Source organism: Theropithecus gelada, chromosome 13, assembly GCF_003255815.1.
Source record: "Theropithecus gelada isolate Dixy chromosome 13, Tgel_1.0, whole genome shotgun sequence".
NCBI lineage: Eukaryota > Metazoa > Chordata > Mammalia > Primates > Cercopithecidae > Theropithecus > Theropithecus gelada.
In genome coordinates, this window is record NC_037681.1 from 19,035,870 (window position 1) to 19,060,759 (window position 24,890).

At 40.6% G+C, this 24,890-nt stretch overlaps 1 protein-coding gene and 1 non-coding gene across 2 annotated transcripts in view; both read left to right on the top strand.

Annotated features, from left to right (window-relative positions):
- Positions 1 to 24,890, top strand: part of TMEM131 (transmembrane protein 131) — a 252,530-nt gene that overhangs the window by 71,411 nt on the left and 156,229 nt on the right. The window contains exon 3 of the mRNA XM_025354313.1: positions 23,466 to 23,506. Within this exon, the coding sequence (XP_025210098.1) occupies positions 23,466 to 23,506 (41 nt within the window). The remainder of the gene's footprint in view (positions 1 to 23,465; positions 23,507 to 24,890) is intronic.
- Positions 15,765 to 15,824, top strand: LOC112605456. Its single transcript, XR_003115446.1, has one exon. It is a non-coding gene; the product is annotated as a U7 small nuclear RNA (small nuclear RNA).

Consider the following 24,890-nt stretch of genomic DNA (forward strand, 5'->3'; position numbering starts at 1 on the left):
ATCTCAAAATATTTATCTAGAAGAGAACTTCTCTAGAGAGGATAAGTACTCTAGATTTCACCTGTACTGTACTTCTACTTGCTATCCTAAGTCACATCATTAAGTATATATAAAATTTGAAAGCGTGATCCAATATATATCTTGTCCTTCCTTTCAGACCTGGTTCAGATATCACCATGAAGCCTATTTCAGGCTTCCCAGCTAAAAAGGAGTTTGAGAATTTCAGAGCTGAAAGAGAGTAAATGCCACCTTCACGAACCCTCTGATTTCTTATGGCTAGGTGTTTTCTCCTTTCTTCCAAACTTTTATCATATTCTGTGCTTGTCCTTTCTTAGTAACTTTGTAATGATAACTTTTGTTTTTCAAGTAATGTGCTGTTTGCTAGCACGACTGATAATTTTTCAATTAGTTTTATATTCAAGGGAAAACAATGTTTAGGTTAGGAAAGGTGATCAAGATCCCATGACTTTCTGGTACTGGGACTGACACGAGAATCCCAGTGTTCTCCTTCCAGATGTGATTAGTCTCTTTATTATGAAATACTACCTGTAGTGTTTTTAATTTATTTATAACTGAGTGACCTAAACAATTTTGGAAAAGTATTTCCTGTAGTTTATAATAAAGGCAGGAAAAGATCAAGACAATAGAGAAAATAATCATACTAGGGACATGGAACAAGATTTTTATTTGCATTTTAGCATAAATTTAGATTACATTTTATACATTAAGCTAGATGAAGAGAGCAAGAAAAAAAGTGATGGATTTTAAGAATCTTTTTCTCTGGCAGTGAAGCTAGTAAGTCTTTTGGAAGACAAACTTTTGTTGCTTCTAAATTTTTTAATAAATTTATCATTGTTTACGTAAGAGATGTTGAGAAACGTAATAGACAGTGGTTGCATAGTATTTGCCTAGAGTCAGCGTTGTATGTTTTAAAACTGAATAAAAACTGAACATAATGAGGTCTAATTTTATAAAGCCTTCCTACTAGAAAATGATCATAAGTTTCTTTTTTCTAGTTCTTTAATCTGTTTCAAGGTGAGAACTTGAAGAACCTATGGGAACAAATGTTTTAAGTATCTTCCTTTAGGTGGTTGTTTACAGGATCCGGATGGCAGGCAAATCAGGACTGAATTTCTGGAAAATTCCCTAAGTGTGGTTGATCTTTATTGATTAAGGAAAGATTTGTGTCTGTTAGGAACTGGACATCTAGGTTGCAGGTGGATAATCCGTTCTAAAAATTCTGGGCCGGACACAGTGGCTCACGCCTGTAATCCCAGCACTTTGGGAGGCCGAGGCGGGTGGATCACAAGGTCAGGAGATCGAGACCACGGTGAAACCCCGTTGCTACTAAAAATACAAAAAAATTAGCCAGGCGCGGTGGCGGGCGCCTGTAGTCCCAGCTACTCAGGAGGCTGAGGCAGGAGAATGGCGTGAACCCGAGAAGCGGAGCTTGCAGTGAGCCGAGATCGGGCCACTGCACTCCAGCCTGGGCAACAGAGCGAGACTCCGTCTCAAAAAAAAAAAAAAAAATTCTGGAGCATGATTTGTATTTTTGCTGAGAGAGGCTGCTAATCTATATCTAGAAGAAGTTGGGTATGGAAGAGCTTGTGAACTGGGATGTGGTTCCCTAATAGTCTTTGGATCTGCTCAGATGCTTGGACAGGAGCTTGGGTGAGACCTCATAATTCTGTGGCAAAGGTAATTTTGGTCTAGAAAAATGTTGAGGGCAAGTAGTATCAGTTGGTTACTTAAGCCACAAAAAAAACCTAAGAGTTCTGTAGAATGTCTAATATTGAGATGCTATATAATATAGTATATGGCCCCTAAATAGCTGAATATGACCCTTTTGAATACATGTAAAATTACTCATTTTAATGTTGAGTATTTCTCAGAAAGTTTTTATTTTGACATAAAACTTACCTTTTTCTGACTATAATTTACCAATAGGTTTAACTATTTTAAATAACTCCTGGTTTCTTATGCTATGATTAGAACAGAAAAATATACAGGTAGCAGTTCTATGACAGAATATATATCCTTTCTCTAATTTAAATTTAAGCTAAAGCAGGGAGAGTGTCAAAGCAACAACCTTGTTTTACATTATTTAAAATTAGAATTTTGCCCAAGAACATTCCTTCTTAGATCTGGAATTCATGTACATTCATGTGGCTTGGCTCATAGTAATTTTTTTTTTTTTTTGAGACGAGGTCTCGCACTGTCGCCCAGGCTGGAGTTCAGTGTCGCGATCTCGGCTCACTGCAAGCTCTGCCTCCTGGGTTCACGCCATTCTCCTGCCTAGGCCTCCCAAGTAGCTGGGACTACAGGTGCCCGCCTCCACACCCAGCTAATTTTTTTTGTATTTTTAGTACAGACGGGGTTTCAGTATGTTAGCCAGGATGGTCTCAATCTCCTGACCTCGTGATCCACCTGCCTCTGCCTCCCAAAGTGCTGGGATTACAGGTGTGAGCCACCACACCCGGCCAACTCAGTAATTTTTTTAATCCTCAAAAATCAACTGATAAGAAATCAGTAAAAAATAAATTTTAAAAATTGCCAAAAAGATTATACTTGTTTTCTTTATTTTTTAAAGATAAGGAAAATTAGGTTTATGGAAGTTGAATAATTTATTCCGTAGTACTCAATTGCTAGAGCAGGAATCCAGTATCTGATACGTACAATACTTACCATGTCTGATTTCAAAACTCTCCACGGCAGGATGCACGTGCAGTGCTCTCGGATATTCCATGGGTTCACGCTTGTTACGAATAGAAATGATAACCCCCATAGATCATGTTTTCTTTAGTTGATGCTTTGGCCATTGTCATTCCTGTTTGGCTGGACTAAGATTTAGCATCCAGAATACATAAAGATCAGACAGTCCCTGAGATGACTCAGACTCTGAGGAATCTGCATCTCAACGGAAGTCCACGTGAAGGCTATAACCACAGGATGCCCTGGTCAAGTATCTCAAACCATCATTCCCATCCTAACTCATCAGAATGGTTGGTAACCTGTTCCTTTGAAACATTATAAAATGGAATAACAAAAGATTCTTTCATTTACAAGCATGATCTGTTAATAAACCTGAATCTGCTTCCTAATCCTACTTTTTTTCCTTCAAAAAAAAAAAAAAAATAGAGGCAGGGCTGGATGCGGTGGTTCACATCTGCCATCCCGACACCTTGGGAGGCTGAGGTGGGTCGATCGCTTGAGTCCAGAAGTTCAAGACCAGCCTGGGAAACATAGGGAAACCTTGTCTCTACAAAAAATTAGCCAGGTGTGTTGGCACACACCTGTGGTCCCAGCTACTCTGGTGGCTGAGGCAGGAGGGTCGCTTGAGCCTGGGATATCAAGACTGCAGTGAGCTGTGCTTGTGCCACTGTACTCCAGCCTGGGCAGCAGAATGAGATCCTGTCTCAACAACTACAAAAAATTGTTCCCTGAGTTCAAGTCCCTCAAATTTATTTTGCACCTCATTTTAAAAGGGGGGCTGAGAGTCCTGAGCTAAAGTGGTGGGCAAAGCCCCCATTACTGCCCAGCCGTTCCTCCTCTAAGAGGTTCGCGCACTTGGCCGAAGTCCTCAACACCCGGAGCGTCTCAGCCCCAGCTCCACGTTAGAATCACCTGCGAGCTTTAAAGATTCCTGGTGACAGGTGCTGTCCTAAGGGCATTACAGGAGGGAACTCACCTGGGCCTCACCAGCAGCTGATGGCACGGTACCCGAGGGTCCCATTGTACAGGTGGTGGGATGTGGTGGGGCCAGGGACCAAGTGTACCACAGGCAGGAAGATGGTGGCTGAGTGTGGGTAAAGAATGCATGCCTGTCCCCACAAGGCCAGTGGACCCGCACGTCCTGACCTTAGAGGGTCCGGAGAGCACATCAGAGCTTGACCAGCATACGGAGCTCCGCGGCTGACTGACCACACAGGTCATAGAGGCAGGATCTCACTCTGTTGCCCAGGCTGGTGTGCAGTGGCACAGTGACAGCTCACTGCAACCTTGACTCTGTGTTGCCCAGGCTGGCCTTGAATTCCTAGCCTCAAGCCATCTTCTAACCTTGGTCTCCCAAAGTGCTGGGACTACAGATGCGAGTCACCATGCTCAGCCTCTAGTCTAACTTTTATTTATTTATTTATTTTTATATATTTATTTTTTTTCGAGATGGAGTCTCGCTCTGTCACCCAGGCTGGAGTGCAGTGGCCAGATCTCAGCTCACTGCATGCTCCGCCTCCCGGGTTCCCGCCATTCTCCTGCCTCAGCCTCCAAGTAGCTGGGACTACAGGTGCCTGCCACCACGCCCGGCTAATTTTTTGTATTTTTAGTAGAGACGGGGTTTCACCCTGTTAGCCAGGATGGTCTCGATCTCCTGACCTCGTGATCCCCCCGTCTCAGTCTCCCAAAGTGCTGGGATTACAGGCGTGAGCCACCGCGCCCAGTCTAATCTTAACTTTTTTTTATGAAGATAAAGCTCAGGAAAAAAACTAGCTCTGTATTTTTTTCACTATCCTGCCATAATTTTAAAATTTTGGAAAGCAAGCTCTAGAATGTTTGTGAGTTGAAAACACAAACAGAATTTTGTCTTTTTGAAAAAAAAAAAGACAGTATCTTGCTCTGTTACCCATGCTGGAGGCCACTGGCACAATTCTGGCTCACTATTGTCTCAACCTCCCAGGCTCAAGTGACCCTCCCCCCTTAGCCTCTCAAGTAGCAGGGACTACAGGCACGTGCCACCACATCTGGCTAATTTTTAATTTTTTGTAGAGGTAGGGTCTCCCTATGTTGCCCAGGCTGGTCTCAGACTCCTGGACTCAAGCAGTCCTCCCATCTCAGCCTCCCAAAATTCTAGGGTTATAGACCTGAGCTACTATGCCTGGCAGAATTTTGTCTTTTAAAACTTAAAGTCCTGTTTTATTTTATTTTAATTTTTATTTACTTTTTTTGAGATGGAGTCTCACTCTGTCCCCCAGGTTGGAGTACAGTGGGCAATCTCCGCTCATTGCAGCCTCTGCCTCCTGGGTTCCAGCAGTTCTCTTGCCTCAGCCACAAGGATTACAGGCATGTGCCACAACACCCAACTAACTTTTGTATTTTTAGTAGAGACACGGTTTCACCATGTTGGCCAGGTTGGTCTCGAACTCCTGACCCCAAGGGATCCACCTGCTTTGGCCTCCCAAAATGCTGGGATTACAGTTGTGAGCTACCGTGCCCGGCAAAAACCGTGTTTTATAAGTGGAATTCTCACCACTTAGAGAACCTGTATTGAGCCTTCTTCCAAAGAGTATACGATTTTGATTCATTTATTTTTTTTTTAAAGTGTTTATTGTGAGATATAATTTACATATAGACGCTTAAATTTGGGGAGGGAATGCAAGGCAAACACCTGTGTAACCACCACTCAGGTTAAAAACTAAAAACAGGCCAGTACCCTCCAAAGTTTCCCCTCAGGCTCTCTCCTAGTTACTACCCGTAAAGTTAGCCATTTCCTGAATTTTGTTATAATTGCCTTTCCCTGTAATTTTAGCATCTGAGGGTATATCTCAAAATACTACAGGGTCACATATTTTTTTAAAGTTCATACAGTTGGTATTTCTTTTCTTTTTTTTTTTGGCTCTTTTTTCTTAGCATTATGTTTCTAAGATTCACAGCATTATGTGTTGAGCGTAACTATAGTTACTTCATTTTTGTTGCTGAATAGTACTGCATTGTATGGAAATGCCGCAATTTATGTATTATTTCTGCTGTTTATGTGTATTTTGGTTGCTTCTAGTTTTTTGCTATTAAGAATAATGCTGTCTCTTGGTGAACATAATATGTATGTTCCAGTGATTTTTTTCCCGAGGGATTAGAGTGCAGTTGTTGGGTCATAGAGCAGGGATCACCAACCCCCATATGCCGTGGACCAATACTGGTCCGTGGCCTGTTAGGAACGGGCTACACGGCGGGTGGTGGGTGAGTGAGTGAACATCACCTCCTGAGCTCTGCCTCCTGTCAGCTCAGCGGTGGCATTAGATTCTCATCGAAGTGCAAACCCTACTGTGAACTGCACATGAGAGAGCTAGGTTGTGCACACCTTAGGAGAATCTAACTAGTGCCCGATGATTTCAGGTGGACCAGTTTTACTCTGCAACCATCCCGCTACCCCCCATCCGTGGAAGAGTTGTCTTCCGTGAAACCGGTCCCTGGTGCCAGAAAGGTTGGGGACCGCTGTCATAGAGTATGTGTGTCTTCAGTTTTAGTAGATAGTGCATGCAGTTTTCCAAAGTGGTTGTTTTAGTTTGCAAATCCATCATCAGGAATTCCTCTGCAACAACTTTGTAAAGCGTTTTCTTCCTTCCCTCCTTCTGTTCTGGAGAATGGCTAATGATCTCTAATTGCCATTGTATTTTCGTTTCCCTGATTTCTCATAAAGCTGAGCAACTTTTCATGTTTACTTGACCATTTGGATATCTTCCTTTGTGACATCCGTTAAGTCTTTTTTTTTTTTTTTTTTTTTTTTTTGGAGACGGAGTCTCGCTCTGCCACCCAGGCTGGAGTGCAGTGGCCGGATCTCAGCTCACTGCAAGCTCCGCCTCCCGGTTTCACGCCATTCTCCTGCCTCAGCCTTCCGAGTAGCTGGGACTACAGGCGCCCGCCACCGCGCCCGGCTAGTTTTTTTGTATTTTTTAGTAGAGACGGGGTTTCACTGTGTTAGCCAGGATGGTCTCGATCTCCTGACCTCGTGATCCGCCCGTCTCGGCCTCCCAAAGTGCTGGGATTACAGGCTTGAGCCACCGCGCCCGGCCCCGTTAAGTCTTTTACCCGTTTTGCTGTTGGTTTGCATGTCTTTTTTCCCGTTGTTGTGTAAGTTTTGAATACAAGCTCTTTATTGGAACCCTGACCTCACACCAGTAATAAAAACCAGTTCCATTACATGAGTTCTTTATTGGTTACATGTATTGAAAATAGCTTCTCTCGCTGGATGGATTGCCCTTTTGGTTTATTTAATGGTGACTTTTGATGAACAGAAATTCTTAATTTTAATGAAATTGTCTTGTCAGTATTTTCCATTATGGTTAATACTTTTATGTCTTGTTCAATGTTTTTCTATCCCAAGGTCGTGAGGATATTCTCCTGTATTCTAGAATTTTATTGTTTTGCCTTTCACAGTGAGCTCAAATTCTGTCTGGAATAAATTTTTGTTATTGATGTGAGGTCAGAATTTTGTTTCTTCCTTATATTTGATTGTCTCTGCATCCTTTATTGACTTTCCCAATGTTTTCTTTCCCTAGTATTTGTCAGTGACACCTCATTCGTAAATCAAGTGTCCATATATGTGTGAGCCTGTTTCTGGGCACTGTATTGGATTTCTTTGGCTTATTTGTCTATCCTAATACCAGGGTCACAGTTTTAATAAGTATAGTTTTTAAGGTTTTGATATGTGGTAGAACAAATCCTGACACTTTGTTGTTCTCCTCAGTAACATCTTGGTTATTCTCAGTCCTTTGCCTTCCATATGTATCTTTTCAATTAGCTCTACACACACACACACAAAATTGGGGTTTATTAGTGTCACTCAGAATATGAAGATCAATTTGGCAAGAATTAAAAATCTTTCAGAATTTTCAGTATTCAGTCTGACAGTCTGAGACAGTATGTTTTTCAACTTATTTAGATCTTCTTTATCTCATAATTTTATATTCTGCATAAAGATCTTGAACGTCTTTCGATAGATTTATTTCTGGGTCTTTGGTATTTTTAATACTGTTGTAAGTGACATCTTTTCAAAATGTTCGCTTTTTGTGGTTGTTAGGTTGAAGCATATTGCTGGTGCCCGGCCTTTATTGATCTATAAAAGTGGCAATTTCATACAACTCAACATAGAATGTGGAAATGTGGTTGCTTTTAATATATTTACTGTGTATCCTGAAAACTTGCTAAATTACTTATTGATTCTAATAACTTAGCTCTGGATGCTTTTGAACAACCTCCATAAACTATCATAATCTGAGCTTGATGACATTTCTTCAGTTTGACACCCAAAATCAACTATCACACATTCTACCCTTTCTTTTTATACCTTAACTTTGCTAGCTACAGCCAGTATGATGTTAATACAGTGGTATTGAGTAGTCCTCTTTGACACTTTCCTCATCTCAGAAATACAGAAATATTTCACGGTTAAATATGATTTTTTCTTCACTACCCCCTTTGTTGCCCCCACCCAAGATAGCCTTTATCACATGTCAGTTTGAGTTCTCAACAAGATCCTGAGACAGAGTTAGGAGTGCAAGAGATTGAGGGCTACTGCCTCTGAAAAATAAGCTGGAGAAAGCAGGATTGGGCCAGGAGAGTCTCAGACTGTGATGCAGAATCTCAGCCAACCCAGTGGGGAGCTCTGGAGCAAAGACTGCCTGTTGGAAGCATCCTGCACTGGGTAGAGTTGGCCAGGCCCTGGTACACCTGCTGTGCTCATTCATTGTCTGGGAGGAGCCCAAGAAGAACTTGGCCTTACCTCAAATGCCACCGTTGATCCCAAAGGCTATAGGTGGAGGCTGGTCGCCAGCAGTGTTTTTCATAACTGAATGGCAAGTTCTTCCTTGTAGGGAGATCTGAGCAGTTCATAGAAAAAGTATTGAAAATCAAAGCCAGGCTGGGCGCAGTGTTCACACCTGTAATCCCAGTAATTTGGGAAGTTGAGGCGGGTGGATCACTTGAGGTCAGGAGTTCGAGACAAGCCTGACCAACATGGTGAAACCCTGTCTCTACTAAAAATAAAAAAGTAGCCAGGCATGGTGGCACATACCTGTAATCCCAGCTACTCAGGAGGCTAAGGCAGGAGTATCGCTTGAACCCAGGAGACGGAGGTTACAGTGAGCCGAGATTGTGCCATTGCACTCTGGCCTGGGCAACAAAGGTGAAACTCCATCTCAAAAGAAAAAAAAAAAAAAAAAAGGAAAGAAAAGAAAATCAAAGCCAAAGAAACACATTCTAAAAGCAAATAGAGAAGAAAACAGAGACCTTCAAAGAAGGTAGAATTAGCCTGACAGCTAACTTATAAACTGAACCAATGAGAGACAAAAATAATATATAATAAGTTTACTGACAAAATTTACCAAACTAGAATTCTATACCCAATGAAAATATCCTTTATAAATGAAAGTGAAATAAAGACATTTTAAAATAGATAAGAATGGAGAGAATTTGTCACCAGAAAATTTATGCCAAAGGAAATAATACAGTCTTTAGGCTGAAGGTAAATGATTTTAGAAGCTCAGAAATGCAAAGGAATAAAGAACATTAAAAATGTTTAAGTGTGTGGATAACAAAATGAATGCATACTCTGTAGAATAATAATAATAGTATTTTGACTTAATGCAGTGTGGCAGAACATTTTGGTACCGCTAAGGCTAAATCATATGAAGTTTGACAACTTCTACCTGGGTCTGTCCGTTTTGGAATATTTCCTTTGGGAAGTGAATCGCCATGATGTGAGAAACTTAAGCCACATGGAGAGGCCACATGTAGTCTTCTGATCACAGTCCCAGCTGAGCTCCCAGCTGACAGCCAGCATCACTTTCCCATCATGTGAGCCTCCTTAGACAACCAGCACATCTGAACTTTCAGATAAATGCTGCCTGAATTCACATGTAACTGCAACACAGAAGGGACATTAAGTGAGAATAAATTGTTGTTTTAAGCCGCTAAACCTTAGAGTGGTTTATTATGCAGCAGTAGATAACCAGAATGCTTGATATCATATTGGACCTGGTTGGTCTGTGTTTGGTTTTCTTCCACTGCTTCAGAAATGCCTTTTTGCATTTGGTTTGTCCAAAACAAGATCGAGACAAGGTCTACACATTGCATGGGTCCTATGTCTCCTAAGTCTCTTGTATGCTGTTCCCCCCACTCACCTTTTTGTTGTTAATGAAATTGGCTCATTTGTCTATAGGACTTCCTACATTCTACGTTTGGCTATTTTCATCCTCTTGGTGTCATTTAACATTCACTTATCACATGAATTTTCTGTAAACTGTTAGCTAAATCTAGAGTCTGGATTAGGTTTAAATTCATTTTTTTTTTTTCTTAGCAAGAAGATTTTATAGCTAGTTGTGCAGTAATCTGGTCTTTGTCTCTGGTCCTGGAGATGCTCTAAATGTTGGAATTTCCTTAATAGTAAGAGTGTCTTTGTTATTCCTGAGTCCCTTGGACCACATCTGAGTTTATACCTAATGAGAAAACTCAAGATAGGGTTGGTCATCAGAAAAATGAACAGTGTTGGCCGGGCCCAGTTGCTCACGCCTGTAATCCCAGCACTTTGGGAGGCTGAGGCGGGTGGATCGCCTGTGGTCAGGAGTTCGAGACCAGCCTGACCAACATGGTGAAAACCCGCCTCTACTGAAAATACAAAATTAGCCAGGCATGGTGGCATGCACCTGTAGTTCCAGCTACTCGGGAGGCTGACACAGAATTGCTTGAACCCGGGAGGCGGAGGTTGTAGTGAGCCGAGATCGTGCCACCGCACTCTAGCCTCGGTGACAGAGCAAGATTCCGTCTCAAGAAAAAAAAAAAGAAAAAAGAAAAAACCAACCATGTGATTAGAGGGTTGGGCTTTGAGCCGACCCACCCTCCTCTAGGGAAGCTGGGAGGTGAGTTGGGTCACATGGTGGTCAATGATTGAATCAACTCTGGGTACTGAAACTTGCTGGAACTTTCTGGTTAGTGAAGCACATCAGTGTGCCAAAAGACTGATATGCCCTGATCCGTGGAGAAGAGGACACACAAGTTCTGTGTTCACGGGGACCCTCATCTCAGACCTTTTCCTCTATGCCCCTTTAGAATAAAACTGTAATAATTAAGTATAGTGCTTTACTGAGTTATTCTAGCAAATTATCAAGCCCGATTGGAGTTCATGGGAACCCCCTAGATTTTTAGCTGGTTGGTCAGAAGTATCGGTGGGCTGGGGACCCCCAAACTTGTAACTGGTATCTGAAGTGAGGGCTGTCTTGTTAGAGACTGTGCCCTTTACCCTGTAGATTCTGACACTGTCTGGATGGTGATATGGTCTGGCTGTGTGCACACCCAAATCTTGTCTTGAATTGGTAATTCTCATAATCTCCACATGCTGTGGAAGGGAACCCGCTGGGAGGTCATTGAATCATGGCGGCGGTTACTCCCATGCTGCTGTTCTCATGATAGTGAATTGTCACGAGATCTGGTGGTTTTATAAGAGGCTTTTCCCCCTTTGCTCAGCACTTCTTGCTGCAGCCATGTGAAGAAGAACGTGTTTGCTTCCCCTTCCGCCATGGTTATAAGTTTTCTGAGGCCTCTCAAGCCCTGCAGAACTGTGAGTCAGTGAAACCTCTTTTTATGAATTACCCAGTCTTGAGTATGTTTCTGTTAGCAGTGTGAGAACAGACTAATGCAGGTGGTTAGCATCAGAATTGTACTGCATTTCACTAGTGGGACTGTCCATTGTCTGTGTTTTTCATGAGGAGACGGTAAGCCAGATTGTCGTAGATTTTTAGGTCACAGATTTTCTTACGTAGGGATTTAATGTAGGGAAATAAGATATTGTGGCATTATTTCTGTTGATCTAAGCCAGATGTTGGCAAACTTTTTTGGTAAAGGGCCAGATATTAACTACTTCAGGGTTTGTGTCCCGAATGGTCTCTATCACAACTATTCAACTTCCGTCATCGTAGTGTGAAAGCTGCCATAACAGTACGTGAGAAATGGGCGTAAAACTTTATTTGCAGAAGCTAGTAGAAGACTGGATTTGGCTTATGGGCTATAGATTACCAGCTTCTTTTCTAAATTGTCTTGGGAATGAGCTTTAATGTTCTCCTAGGAGAAAATGAAACAGAGAAGGAACTGTGATTTTTGACTTGTACGGAGACCTAGAAGTACTCATCTTTTGTTTCAAATTAAAGGACTTCTATTATAAAAAATATATACGCTTGTAGAAAATTTGAAAAATGTGAAAATAATAAATATAAGTAATATTTATTGGGTATTGACAAGTGTCAGGTATTCTAAATTCTTAAATACGTGAGATGGTATTCTATGATGATTTTACAAGTGAGCATATTAAAGTGCAGAGAGTTTAAACTAAGCAAATAAATGATTATTAAGTGATAAAGCTAGAATTGAAAACCAAGCATTTGACTCTAAAGCCTAAGTTCTTAACCCCTCTGCAATAGCATAGGGCAGGGGTCGTTACCCTTGTATCCCACTACCCAAATGTACTACAAAGTAGTGCTTTTTTTTTTTCCCCCCAGTTATTTTTCTCTCTGCAAACAAAGCTAGATTTTCTCATTCTACATAATCAGTTTTACAATATTGCAACTAATTTTGTGCTCAAAAGAGCCACTTCGTGTCATGCCAAGTTGATTACCTGTGGCTAAAGGGAGAAGTGGGTGGGACACTAGAAAGCTGTCATCAGAGGCCAACAGCTCTGCAGCTCTTTGTAGCTGGCAGAATGCTGCTTTCTACAGACTTTCTCCAAGAGTATTTGGCTAGTGAGGGCAGAACTGGTGTTTGAACACAGGTTTTTATTTTCTACTTTAAATTTTGGGCTTCTCAGAAATATCTGCTCCCTGCTTCATCCCTGTTTTGATTCTCCCCTTACTACTATTTCCTGCCCTCTGTTGTAGTACAATAAGTGGTACAAAAGAAGAATAAATAGCAGGTTCAGAAACAGCTTGAAGGCTGGGTGCCACGCCTATAATCCCAGCACTTTGGGAGGCCGAGGCAGGAGGATCATTTGAGGTCAGGAGTCCAAGACCAGCCTGACAAACATGGTAAAACTCCATCTCTACAAAAAATTTAAAAAATTTAGCTGGGCGTGCTGGCACATGCCTGTAGTCCCAGCTACTTTGGAGGCTGAGGCAGGAGAATTGCTTGATCTCAGGAGACAGAGGTTGCAGTGAGTTGAGATCGCACCACTGCATTCCAGCCTGGGCAACAGAGCTAAATTCCATGTCAAAATAAAATAGCCTTAAAAACTAGGAACAAAGAATACCACAAAATACTAAAATGGTATGGAAAGTCTGAATATACAAAGACCTCACACCTTAAACAAAAACTAACTCAAAATGGATCATGGACTTAATGTAAAATGTAAAACTATAACAAAACTTTAAGGTGAAAAAACTAGAAGTAAAGCTTCAGCTTACAGGGCTAGGCGAAGAGTTCTTGACACCAGAGAATTAATACCAAATGTGCAATACATAAAGGAAAGATTGATGACTTTAAAACTTGCTCTCGGCCAGACGCAGTACCTCATGCCTGTAATTCCAGCACTTCGGGAGGCCAAGGGGTAAGGAACCCTTGAGCCCAGGAGTTTAATTAAGATCGGCTTAGGCAACATAGTGAGGCCTTGTCTCTAGTAAAATAAAAAGTAAATAAAATAAATAAAAAATTGGCCAGGTGTGGTGGTGTGCACCTGTAGTCCCAGCTACTCGGGAGTCAGAAGCAGAGGATCGTTTGAGCCTGGCACGTCAAGGCTGCAGTGAGCCTTGGTCACACCACTGCACTCCAGCCTGGGCAACAGAGCAAGACTGGTCTCACAAAAACAAACAAATGAAACCTTTCTCTGCAGAAGACCATGTGAAGATGTAAAAATAAATATAGGAGAAAATATTTGCAAGTCACATATCTGACAATGGACCTAGTTTCTGGAATATAGAAAGAACTCTCGAAACTCAGTAGTATAAAAATAAAGGAAACAGGGAAAAGACATGAACACACATTTTCCTGCAGGGGAAACACAGATGGTAAAAAGGACATGAAAACCTGTTCGACATCATTAGCCACCAGGAAATGCAAATTAAAACCCAAAACACAAAACAGTGACACCACCAAATGCTGGCAAGGATGTGGAGAAACTGGATCACGCATGCATTGCTAGTAGGTATGTGAGTGATGCAGCTATTCTGGAAAAAACAGTTTGGCAGTTTCATATAAATCTAAACATGCGGTTACTATAATTGACCTACTAATTGCACTCTTGAGGGTTCTCCCAGAGAAATGAAAATTTATATTTGCACTAAAACCTGTATATAAATGTTCATAGCAGCTCTGTTTGTACTAGCCCCAAACGGGAAACCACCCGGATGTGTTTGAGAAGATGTGCTGTTGAACAGCGATACATCCATGCCATGGAATACAACTCAGCAATAAAAAGGAGTGAAGTGTTGGCACACACCACAACCTGGATAAGTCTCCAGAGAATTAGGCTGAGTGAAAAAAGCCAACTCCAAAAGGTTACATGTGCATGATTTCGTTTATATGACCTTTTTAAAATGAAAAAGTTTTAGTTGTGAATAATAGAGTAATGGTTGCCAGGGCTGGAGGGAGGGCAGGAGGAAGATGAGTGTGATTATAAAAGTGACACACTGGATCCTCAGGGTGCTGACACTGTTCTGTGTCTTGACTGTGCTGTTCATGAACCTACACAGTGGAGAAAATTGTGTAGAACTAAATACATGTACAAACACCAATGAGGACATACAAAACTGAGAACTTCTGAACAAACAGATGGATGGTACCAGTGTCGCTGTGCTACTTGTGGTATTTTGCCACAGTGTTTGCAGAATGATACAATGGGGAAACTGAGTTAAAATATAGCTCTTTTTACTATTTCTTACAACTGCATGTGAATCTACAGTTATCTCAGTGAAAATTCATGTTAAAAATACACACAGAGAAGCACAGGAAGCAAAACAATTAGAAAGTCAGGAAAGACCCTTTTGTGAGTTAAGAATTCTTAAAACTGCCTCACAGATGTCATCCATTTTCACTATGAGATGATTTGCAGAGAACTTTGTGGGGGAGATTGGGATGATGAGAAGTAGGATTACATGTTGAGATCTTCATAATCAAAAGCAGACCTCATCCTCTACCTTCCCCCAACCCAGTCCTGGAGGAAGTATGTAATTTTATCTCTAAAGGTGACAGAGAAGCATTGTCTCATCCCCTGCAAGGAAACTGGCTCCCAGGTATATCCCTGGGGAAAGCTGCCCTGTACGTAAGTAAAACTCACGTGGCGCCCGCTGTGGCTTCTGGTACCCCGGGTTTGTGTGCTTGTGCTGCCTGTACCATCAAGAAGCTTAAATTCTAGGGTGTGCAGACCTTGTCTTATCTCTAAGCATCCATGCCGTGTACACAACTGCCACATACCTCATTCTGAAGTGAATTTCATTTAGCTGATTTTTTTTTCTAGCAAGATTAAATCTTCTGTTTAACAATAATGCAGTGTACAAGTATGGCCATCTTAAAATTTGTTAGCAATAATATAGCCAACTTTCAGCTCATGTAAGCTAAAAGTTGGTTTTAGGCATACGCAGTTCTGTGAAGGATATGTTATCATATGAATGCAATACTGGACCAGATCGAAGGATTTGAATTCTCTTATCATTTACTAATGTAAAACATTTAGAGGCTTAGTTTCTTTATCTGTAAAATGAATTCTGTATTTATCTCCAGTGTGTTAAGAGCTGCAAGGACCACTGGAAATACAAACACAGTTGTTAAGACAGTAAGGCACTTTGAATTAAAATGCGAGGAGATGTTATTACAAATGAACATCTAAATTATTGCTATCTCTGTAAAACTGAGGTTAAAGTACAGTGTTCAATCTTGGCCTGTTTACATTTTGAACCAGATGATTGGTTGTAGGGTAGAAGAAAGAGTGTCCTGTGCAGTACCTGGTGTTTAGCGGCAGGCCGGACTCTACACACTTAATGTTAGTGGCCCCACGATTTGTGACAAACAAAAATGCCTCTTAGTTTTTCAACTCTTCTAGAATTTGTCCAGCATGTTTTTTGGTGTTAATAAAAACCCACACACAGAAAAATGCTTCTGGATGTTGCCAAATGCCCCCAGGGAAAGAAAATTGCCCTCAGTTGAGAACCATTGAGTTACAGGGATAAAATTATCAGATATATTCGTTTTATAAAAGAATGTAATAGTATTTTAAAGCATACCACATATGTTTTTGCCAAGACTGGTCTATTTGATTGGAAGAAGAGTCCATTTTCCTTCCGCATATCCCCATTTGGAGTTGGGGGTGCGTTCTGAGAGAAGCTGTGCTCGGATTATCAGGAATCCACAGCCTAGTGAGGAGCAAGGTTGAAGCTGAAGTCCTTAAGTATGACAGAAGCATGGGTGGGAAGGTACCGAAAAACCAAAGAATTTGGGAGTGGGGAGGTACAAAAGGTCTCTCCAAGTTCACATGCGTGTGCATATTTTCCTTAACACCTGAGGTGAGACAGCACCCCTGTTATGTCTTGTCTGTTCTAAAGAGATGTGGTGAAGAGAACTTGCAGCTAGTTGAGAATTACTAAAGTTTCTGTGATTCAGTGACATTGCTTTTGAAACATTGTAGGAGTGTCTTACATTTGATAGATGATTTTAAAAAATGCATGGCATGGGCATTTTCGAGGGCTCTGAGTACTCTTAATAGACCCTTATCTCTGGATATGAATTCATGAGGTTCGAAGGTCCCTGCCAGTCAAATGGCAAACTATGGCGTTTCCCTGTCCTCTAGCGATTGCTTTACTGTCTAATGAGGTTGATCATCTTTTTCATGTGGTTATTGGCCATTTATTTTTCTTTAGTGAATTGTCTTCTTGCCCTTTGCTTACATTTCAGTCACAACATTGGTTTTCCCATTTCCTTTTTTCCTATTCACTGTTGAATTATAAGTTTTTACATATCTTTGCATTGTAATTAATGTTGTAATCCTTATTTGCCTGTTCTTATCCTCATTCAGTGTTTATTTTTGCTCATTCTCTGACCTTTGACTTTTCTGCATTTTGTATTAAGTCGTCACAGTTGGGTTCCAGTTGTTTGACGGAATCCTTTTGTGTTTATACAAACAGTTGAGTTTATCTTATTTAATCTCACTGTAGATGTGTTTAGTCTTTTCCATCCACTTTTTATGCATTCATATTGGTTTTGGTTTTAATCTCTTGATAATGGGGCTCAATTTTCAGGTACACTTTTAAGATAAGTTTAAACCTTTATTAAATGACTTCAGAAACAAAATAGTGTCTATTGTGATCTTCCTTATTCTCATAACACTTAAGGTTGTGTTGGCATGTTCTGAGATTTTTATTCTTATTACAGTTAAATGATTATTTTTGTTTTGTGGCATACACTTCAAAAACAATATTTATTTTCTGCTTTTCTAACCTTATTTCCACAGATCCTTTGCACTGAGTATCTGCTTATCTTTCATAAGACAGCTTCCTCATTTGTGAGTCTTGGTATGAGTAATTTCAGTGGTCAGATTCTGTCTTCATGATAATTTTTTTCTCCTCAAGAAAGTGCACATGAGTGATACACTTCCTGAGTTCCTTTTCTGTAGACGTCATGTGAGACCACAGCTTCTCATGCTCTAGAATTCTGTCACAACCATTATTGATGTATGAATAACATACAATAAACTGCATGTGTTCACATAATTTAAAAAGTTTGGCATATTTATGTACCTGTGAAATTATTACTACAGTCAAGATAATGGACATACGTATCACCCTTAAAAGTCTACTTGTGCCCCTTGGTAATCCCTTTACACTCCTCATCTTTAGGCAACCACCAGTCTGCTTTCTGTCACTAACAGGTAGTTTACATTTTAAAACATTTTATATAAATCGAGTCATACAGAATGTACTTTTTCGAGGGTCTGGGTTCTTCCACTCAGCATAATTATTTTGAGATTAATCTGCATTGTTTTGTGTATCAGTAGCTTATTCTTTTATTGCTGAGTAGTATTCCATTGTACAGATATAACAACTCATGTGTCTGTTCACCTGGATACATGGAAATTTGGGCTGTTCCAATATTGAGCTATAACAAAGCTGCTATGAACATTTATGTACATGCCGTTCATTGTATGGACAAATGCTTTTGTTTCTCTTGGGCAGATATCTAGGAATGGAGTGATTTGGTCATGTGGTAGGTGTATGTTTAATTTGTAAGAAATTGGCTTCAAATTGTACTACAAGGCTATAGTAACCAAAACAGCATGGTACTGGTACCAAAACAGGTATGTAGACCAATGGAACAGAACAGAGGCCTCAGAAATAATGCCACACATCTACAACCATCTGATCTTTAACAAACACGACAAAAATAGGAATGAGGAAAGGATTCCCTATTTAATAAATGGTGCTGGGAAAACTGGCTAGCCATATGTAGAAAACTGAAACTGGATCCCTTCCTTACACCTTACACAAAAATTAACTCAAGATGGATTAAAGACTTAAACGTAAGACCTAAAACCATAAAAACCCTAGAAGAAAGCTTTCTAGGCAGTACCATCGAGGACATAGGCATGGGCCAAAGACGTCGTGACTAAAACACCAAAAGCAGTGGCAACAAAAGCCAAAATTGACAAATGGAATCTAATTAAACTAAAGAGCTTCTGCTCAGCAAAAGAAACTATCCTCAGAGTGAACAGGCAGCCTACAGAATGGGAGAAAATTTTTGCAATCTTTCCATCTGACAAAGGGCTATCCAGAATCTACAAGGAGCTTAAACAAATTTACAAGAAAAAAACAACCCCATCAAAAAGTGGGCAAAGGACATGAACAGACGCTTTTCAAAGGGAGATATTTATGCAGCCAACAAATATGAGAAAAAATGCTCATCATCACTGATCATTAGAGAAATGCAAATCAAAACCACAATGAGATACCATCTCACACCAGTTAGAATGGCGATCATTAAAAAGTCAGGAAACAACAGATGCTGGAGAGGATGTGGAGAAATAGGAATGCTTTTACAGTGTTGGTGGGAGGGTAAATTAGTTCAACCATTGTGGAAGACAGTGTGGTGATTCCTCAAGGATCTAGGACTAGAAATACCATTTGACCCAGCCATCCCATTACTGGGTATATACTCAAAGGATTATAAATCATTCTACTATAAAGACATGTACATGTATGTTTATTGCAGCACTATTCACAATAACAAAGACTTGGAACCAGCCCAAATGCCCATCAGTGATAGACTGGATAAAAAAAAAATGTGGCACATATACAACATGGAATACTATGCAGCCATTTAAAAAAAGGGGATGAGTTCATGTCCTTTACAGGGACATGGATGAAGCTGGAAACCATCATTCTCAGCAAACTAACACAAGAACAGAAAACCAAACACCACATGTTCTCAGTCATAAGTGAGAATTGAACAATGAGAACACATGGACATAGGGAGGGGAACATCACACACTAGGGCCTGTCTGGGGGATGGGGGGGGTAGGGGAGGGATAACAGGAGAAATATCTAATGTAGATGACAGGTTGATGGGTGCAGCAAACCACCATGGCATGTGTATGCCTGTGTAACAAACCTGCATGTTCTGCACATGTATCCTAGAATTTAAAGTATAATAAAAAAAATGTTTAAAAAGAAATTGCCAAGCTTTTTCTAAAGTGGTTGGTCTGTTTTACATTCCCACCAGCAATATGTGCCAGTTGCAGTTGCTGCGCATCCTCACCACATTTTACGTGGGCATTCTTTTTAATTTTGGACATTAAAATAGGTGTGTAGTATCTCATTGTAGTTTTTATTTCCTTTTTCTTAAAAATTGATACTGAGCATCTTTTCGTGTGTAGTTAACATTTGTATAATTCCACACTTTAAAATATTAGGTTCTTTTCTTACTCAGTTTCATGAGTTCTTTATATATTCAGCATATAAGTCCTTCATCAGATACATGATTTACAAATATTTTCTATGTGATTTGCCTTTTTATTTTCATTATGGCGTATTTTTGGTGAGCATATGTTTTTAATTTTGTTGAAGTTTGATCTATCAGTTTTTCCTTTATTGATAGTGATTTTTTGTTCAGGAAATCTTTTCTGTTCCAAGGTTACAAAGATAGTCTCCTGTGTTTTCTTGCTGATGCTTTATAATTTTAGTTTTTATGCATAGAACTGTGATTGATCTGAAATTATTTTGAGTACATGGTGTTAAGGATAAAAGAGCATTTTCCTCCAACATAGGTTGGTTTGGTGTCTTAGTCTGTTTTCTGTTGCTATAACAGAATACCACACAGATTGCGTAACATATAAAGAAACAATGTTTAGTTAGCTCACAGTTTTGGAGGCTGGGAAGTCTAAGAGTGTGGTGCCGGCATCTGGTGAGGGCCTTCTCAGTGCGCTGTAACGTGGCGGAGGGCATCGCGTGACTGGAGGGCCTGCTCAGTGTGCTGTAACGTGGCGGAGGGCATCGTGTGACTAGAGGGCCTTCTCAGTGTGCTGTAATGTGGCGGAGGGCATCACGTGACTAGAGGGCAAGAGCAAAAGAGCCAGAGCGACCTTGCTTTTATAGCAAAATCATTCCCACAGTAGCAACATTAATAGATTAAAAGGTAGTTAATAATAATGAATAGACTATTCATGAAGGCAGAGTTGACATTAATCCATTCCTCAGGGCACAGGGATTAAGTTCCCAACACATTAATTTTGCAGGAATGCTTTCAAACCATAGCATCTGGTTGTTCCAGTACCATTTTTAGAAAAGATGTATATTTTCCACGGAATCCACTGATCCCTTTGTTGAAAACCAAATGACTGTATACATGTGTGTCTGTTTCTAGACTTTGTCGGTTCCATTGATCCATCTTTATACTAGTACCACACTGTGTTGATGACTGCTGCTTTTTTGTGTATGTGACATAATAGACATTGTGGCGTAATAGACATAATATAAAAATGACCACTTTAACCTTTTTTTTGTTTTGTTTTGGACGGGAGTCTCACTCTGCCACCCAGGCTGGAGTGCAGTGGCACGATCTCGGCTCACTGCAACCTCTGCCTCCCAGATTGAAGCAATTCTCCTGCCTCAGCCTCCTGAGTAGCTGGGACTACAGGCGCTCGCCACCACACCCAGCTAATTTTTGTATTTTTTTTTTTTAGTAGAGATGAGATTTCACCATGTTGGTCAGGCTGGTCTCAAACTCCTGAACTGAGGTCATCCGCCCACCTCAGCCTCCCAGAGTGATGGGATTACAGGCGCGAGCCACCACACCTGGCCCTTTTTAACCATTTTTAAGTGTACAGTTTAGTGACATTGCATACATTCACATTGTTGTGCAACCATCACCATCATCCAGCTCCAGAAATTTATTTTCCCAAACTGAAACCTAAACAATAATTCCTCATTCCTCCCTCCCCTTATCCCCTGACAGCCACCATTCTACTTTCTATCTCTATGAATTTGATGACTCCAGATACCTCCTAAGTGGAATCATACAGTTTTTTTCTTTTTTTTTTTTTTTTTTCTTTTTTTTTTTTTTTTTTTTTTTAGAGGGAGTCTCGCTCTGTCGCCTGGGCTGGAGTGCAGTGGCCAGATCTCAGCTCACTGCAAGCTCTGCCTCCCGGGTTTATGCCATTCTCCTGCCTCAGCCTCCCGAGTAGCTGGGACTACAGGCACCCGCCACCTCGCCCGGCTAGTTTTTTGTATTTTTTAGTAGAGACGGGGTTTCACCGTGTTAGCCAGGATGGTCTCGATCTCCTGACCTCGTGATCCACCCATCTCGGCCTCCCAAAGTGCTGGGATTACAGGCTTGAGCCACCGCGCCCGGCCAGTTTTTGTCTTTTTTAACTGACTTATTTCATTAGTCTTGAAGGTTCACCCATTGTTGTAGCATGTGTCAGAATTTTCTTCCTTTTTAAGGCTGGATCATATTCCTTTGTATGTATAAATCACATTTTGTTAATCTGTTCACATGTCAATGGGCATTTGGGCTACTCCTACCCCTTAACGGTTGTGAATAATACTGCTGTGAATGTGGGTGAGCCCCTGTTTTCTGTTCTTTTGGGTGTATACACAGAAGTGGGATTGCTGGTCTTATGGTAATTCTATGTTTAATTTTTTTTCGGAACCACAATACTGTTTTCCATAGTGGCTACACCATTTTAACATTCACACTAATAGTGCACAAAGGTTCCAGTTTCACCACATCCTTGCCAAAGATCCGTATTTTCTTTTTAAAAATTTAAATAGCAGTCATCCAAACAGGTAGGAAGTGGTATGAGTGTGGTTTTGATTTGCATTTCCCTAATGGTCAGTGATGTTGAGCATCTTTTTAAATGCCTACTGGCCATTTGTGTATTTTCTTTGGAGAAATGTTTGAGTCCTTTGCCCACCTTTTAGTTTGATTGTTTTTCTGTTACTGAGTTGCAGGAGTTCTTGACATATTCTAAATATTAATCTCATCAGATATTTGATTTATAAATATTTTCTCCCATTGCATGGGGAATATATGTAATTTTCATAATAAAAAGTTAAATGAAATTTTTCTTTACAGAAAATAGAAGAGCTCGACCAATACCAACTCATTTACCACTCAGACTCAACAGTTACTACCATTGATACAGCCCCCCTCACACACACAAATTATTTTGCCAAGACATTTCAAAGAAAATTAGAGACACCCTTACACTTTACCTAGTACGCACCTTCAAAAAATTAGGACAGTTTTCTACATCTGCCATATTTTCTGCATAAACAGTCTCCAGAACATGTACAAAATAATATATATTACCGGGGAAAATAATGCTGTTTTGTTCTCATTTTGATGTAGCAGATAACCTTTTGGGATAAGTTCACTGATGGTATTCCTTATAGTGTTGGCATTTTCTCATACATCAGTAAGAACTTCTTTTTCTTCATCACCTGAAATACAGCTATTGCCTCCAACTTCCTACTTTTTCTTGTCTTCCTTATCTTTAAAACCTAAAGTAGACCGAACTTCTTCCCATGACTTCCTTATAAGGCAGAGCGTTATCTGGCCTCTGCTTAGCCCTGCAGCCTCATTTTCTCCTCCTCTCCCAGCTGCAGCAGAGAGACCTGCCACCTGTTTCTTGAGCATACCAACCTCTGCTCTCTGTGAAGGCCTTCACGTGTGCTGTTTTCTGTACCACTGCCCATCCAGCTGCCACACTGCCTTTTTTAATCCTTCAGGTTTTTATGTAAATATTATCTCTTCAGACAGGCCTTCCCTCATGATGTGTTTAAGTAAGGCAACTATGTATTCCTCTTCACAGCACCTTTTCAATATTTTGATAATCCTATTTCGGTATATAAATATGTATTTTTTAATGACTGTCTCCCTCACACACACCACCCGCTGTACCTGGAGTTCCTTGACAGTGGGAATCGTTACCACCAGCACCTGGCACGCAGTTAGTGAGCAGGGAGCAGTCCGAGGCACCGCAGCCTCACAAAGTGATTATCACAGGGACTGTTTTCAGGATAGAAATTCATCGCATTACTTTCTGTTACTTCATGTGTGTTTACAATTTGATCCAGTCATTGTATGTGATTTGGAGACCAGGTTTAACCTTAAAATCCAAGTGAGTATAAAATGAATGTTGGAACTAAAATAGAATATTTTGGATATTCCCTATGTCTGTAGTATAAATATTTGGCTTCAGTTTTTTAATCATTATGTTATTCCTTTTGCAGACCGAGACAACACTTGGACTCAGTTCATATCAGCAGAAAAGGTAAGTATATTTGGTAAGATCACTGACATACTTTCAGTTCCTTCTGGGGGATTCCTGTGGTTCTCCCCTCCACTTTCCCCTTGCTCTTTTTGGTGAAGAAGGAATAGCAAATTGTAAATCACATTATATGATTATTTCTAAGTATTTTAGGGTGTGGGAAACCAGGTTTAAGTTTGAATGTGCGCTTCATGCAGTTGTGTAGTGTGCTTCCCCTGTCGTGTACGGAGGGCTGTTACTCAGAGCTGAAACTCCCCTTGCTTTTTGAGAGATTCAGCTGTGTAACTCCTTAGTGGCTTCTCTTGTGGCTATCCCTGCTTTTGATGTACTGACCATTGCTGCCCTCCGTTACCAGGGGTCTGCCTGCAGGTCCCCAGAGGAGGATCTCAGACCTGCGTAAACCCAGTCTTGTGACTCGGAGAGACCACTTTTAAATACAGCTTCCCCATAATAACAGGGGGATGGTTTTACCTCAGGTGTTAAGGAAAATAGGTACATGCATGTGAATTTGGAGACACTTTTCCTGCCTCCCCACGCCCAAATTATTTGGTCTTTTGGTACCTTCTCACATCTGTAAAGAGACATACTGTGCTGATTCTCTTTCCATATCCGGTGAAAGTCTGTTCTGGTACCTAAAGGTGAGTGAGAGCTTTCTTTGATTTAGATAAAACAGTCCCTCCAGCAGCTATTTTGTGTTCACTCCCAGCTCTTAATAATTGCTCCCCGGGGGACCATAGATGTAAAGGAAGTTAGCTTACAAGGTTCAGTGTGATGCTGTAGTTGCTTTTCCTGTTTGCCAGAAACATCTGGTCAGGCACCAGTACCTGTTCTAGTGAGCGTCCTCTAGTAACAATTGAAAGGCTGGCAGTGGTGTCAACAGGGCTTTCAGGTAAGGAGCCCATATCGTGGATTTAAGAACCCAGTTATTTTACAGTGTGTGTTTTTAGAAGTATGTTTTATTCTGTCCGTATATTTATTCCTTAAAAGACAGCAAAGCAGATTTATTTTTAAAAATTATTAATATCCACTGAAATCAGACACTTAGCCACCAAAGTGGCTATGGCAACAGAAGATGCCTCCACTCTTGCTGTCATCACTGCAGTTTCCATTCTGAGGTAGCAGGAACAGGGAAGCATTTGTTCCTCCTAGGCCTTCGTGTTAAAGTACATCTATGAATGTCTCCAGACTAGCAAAATGCAGACTGCATCAACAAAGAATTTTGTTTTGAGAGAGAAATATAAACTATTCAGACTATTAGTAGGACAGTTAAAACTTCTTACCTCATAAATAATGAAAATTCTTCAGTATTCACTATTTTTTCTCTTTTCACTCTTTCATCTCTGCAGTAACATGGCCCTTCTTCCCCATTGTTCTGTCATTCTCCCTA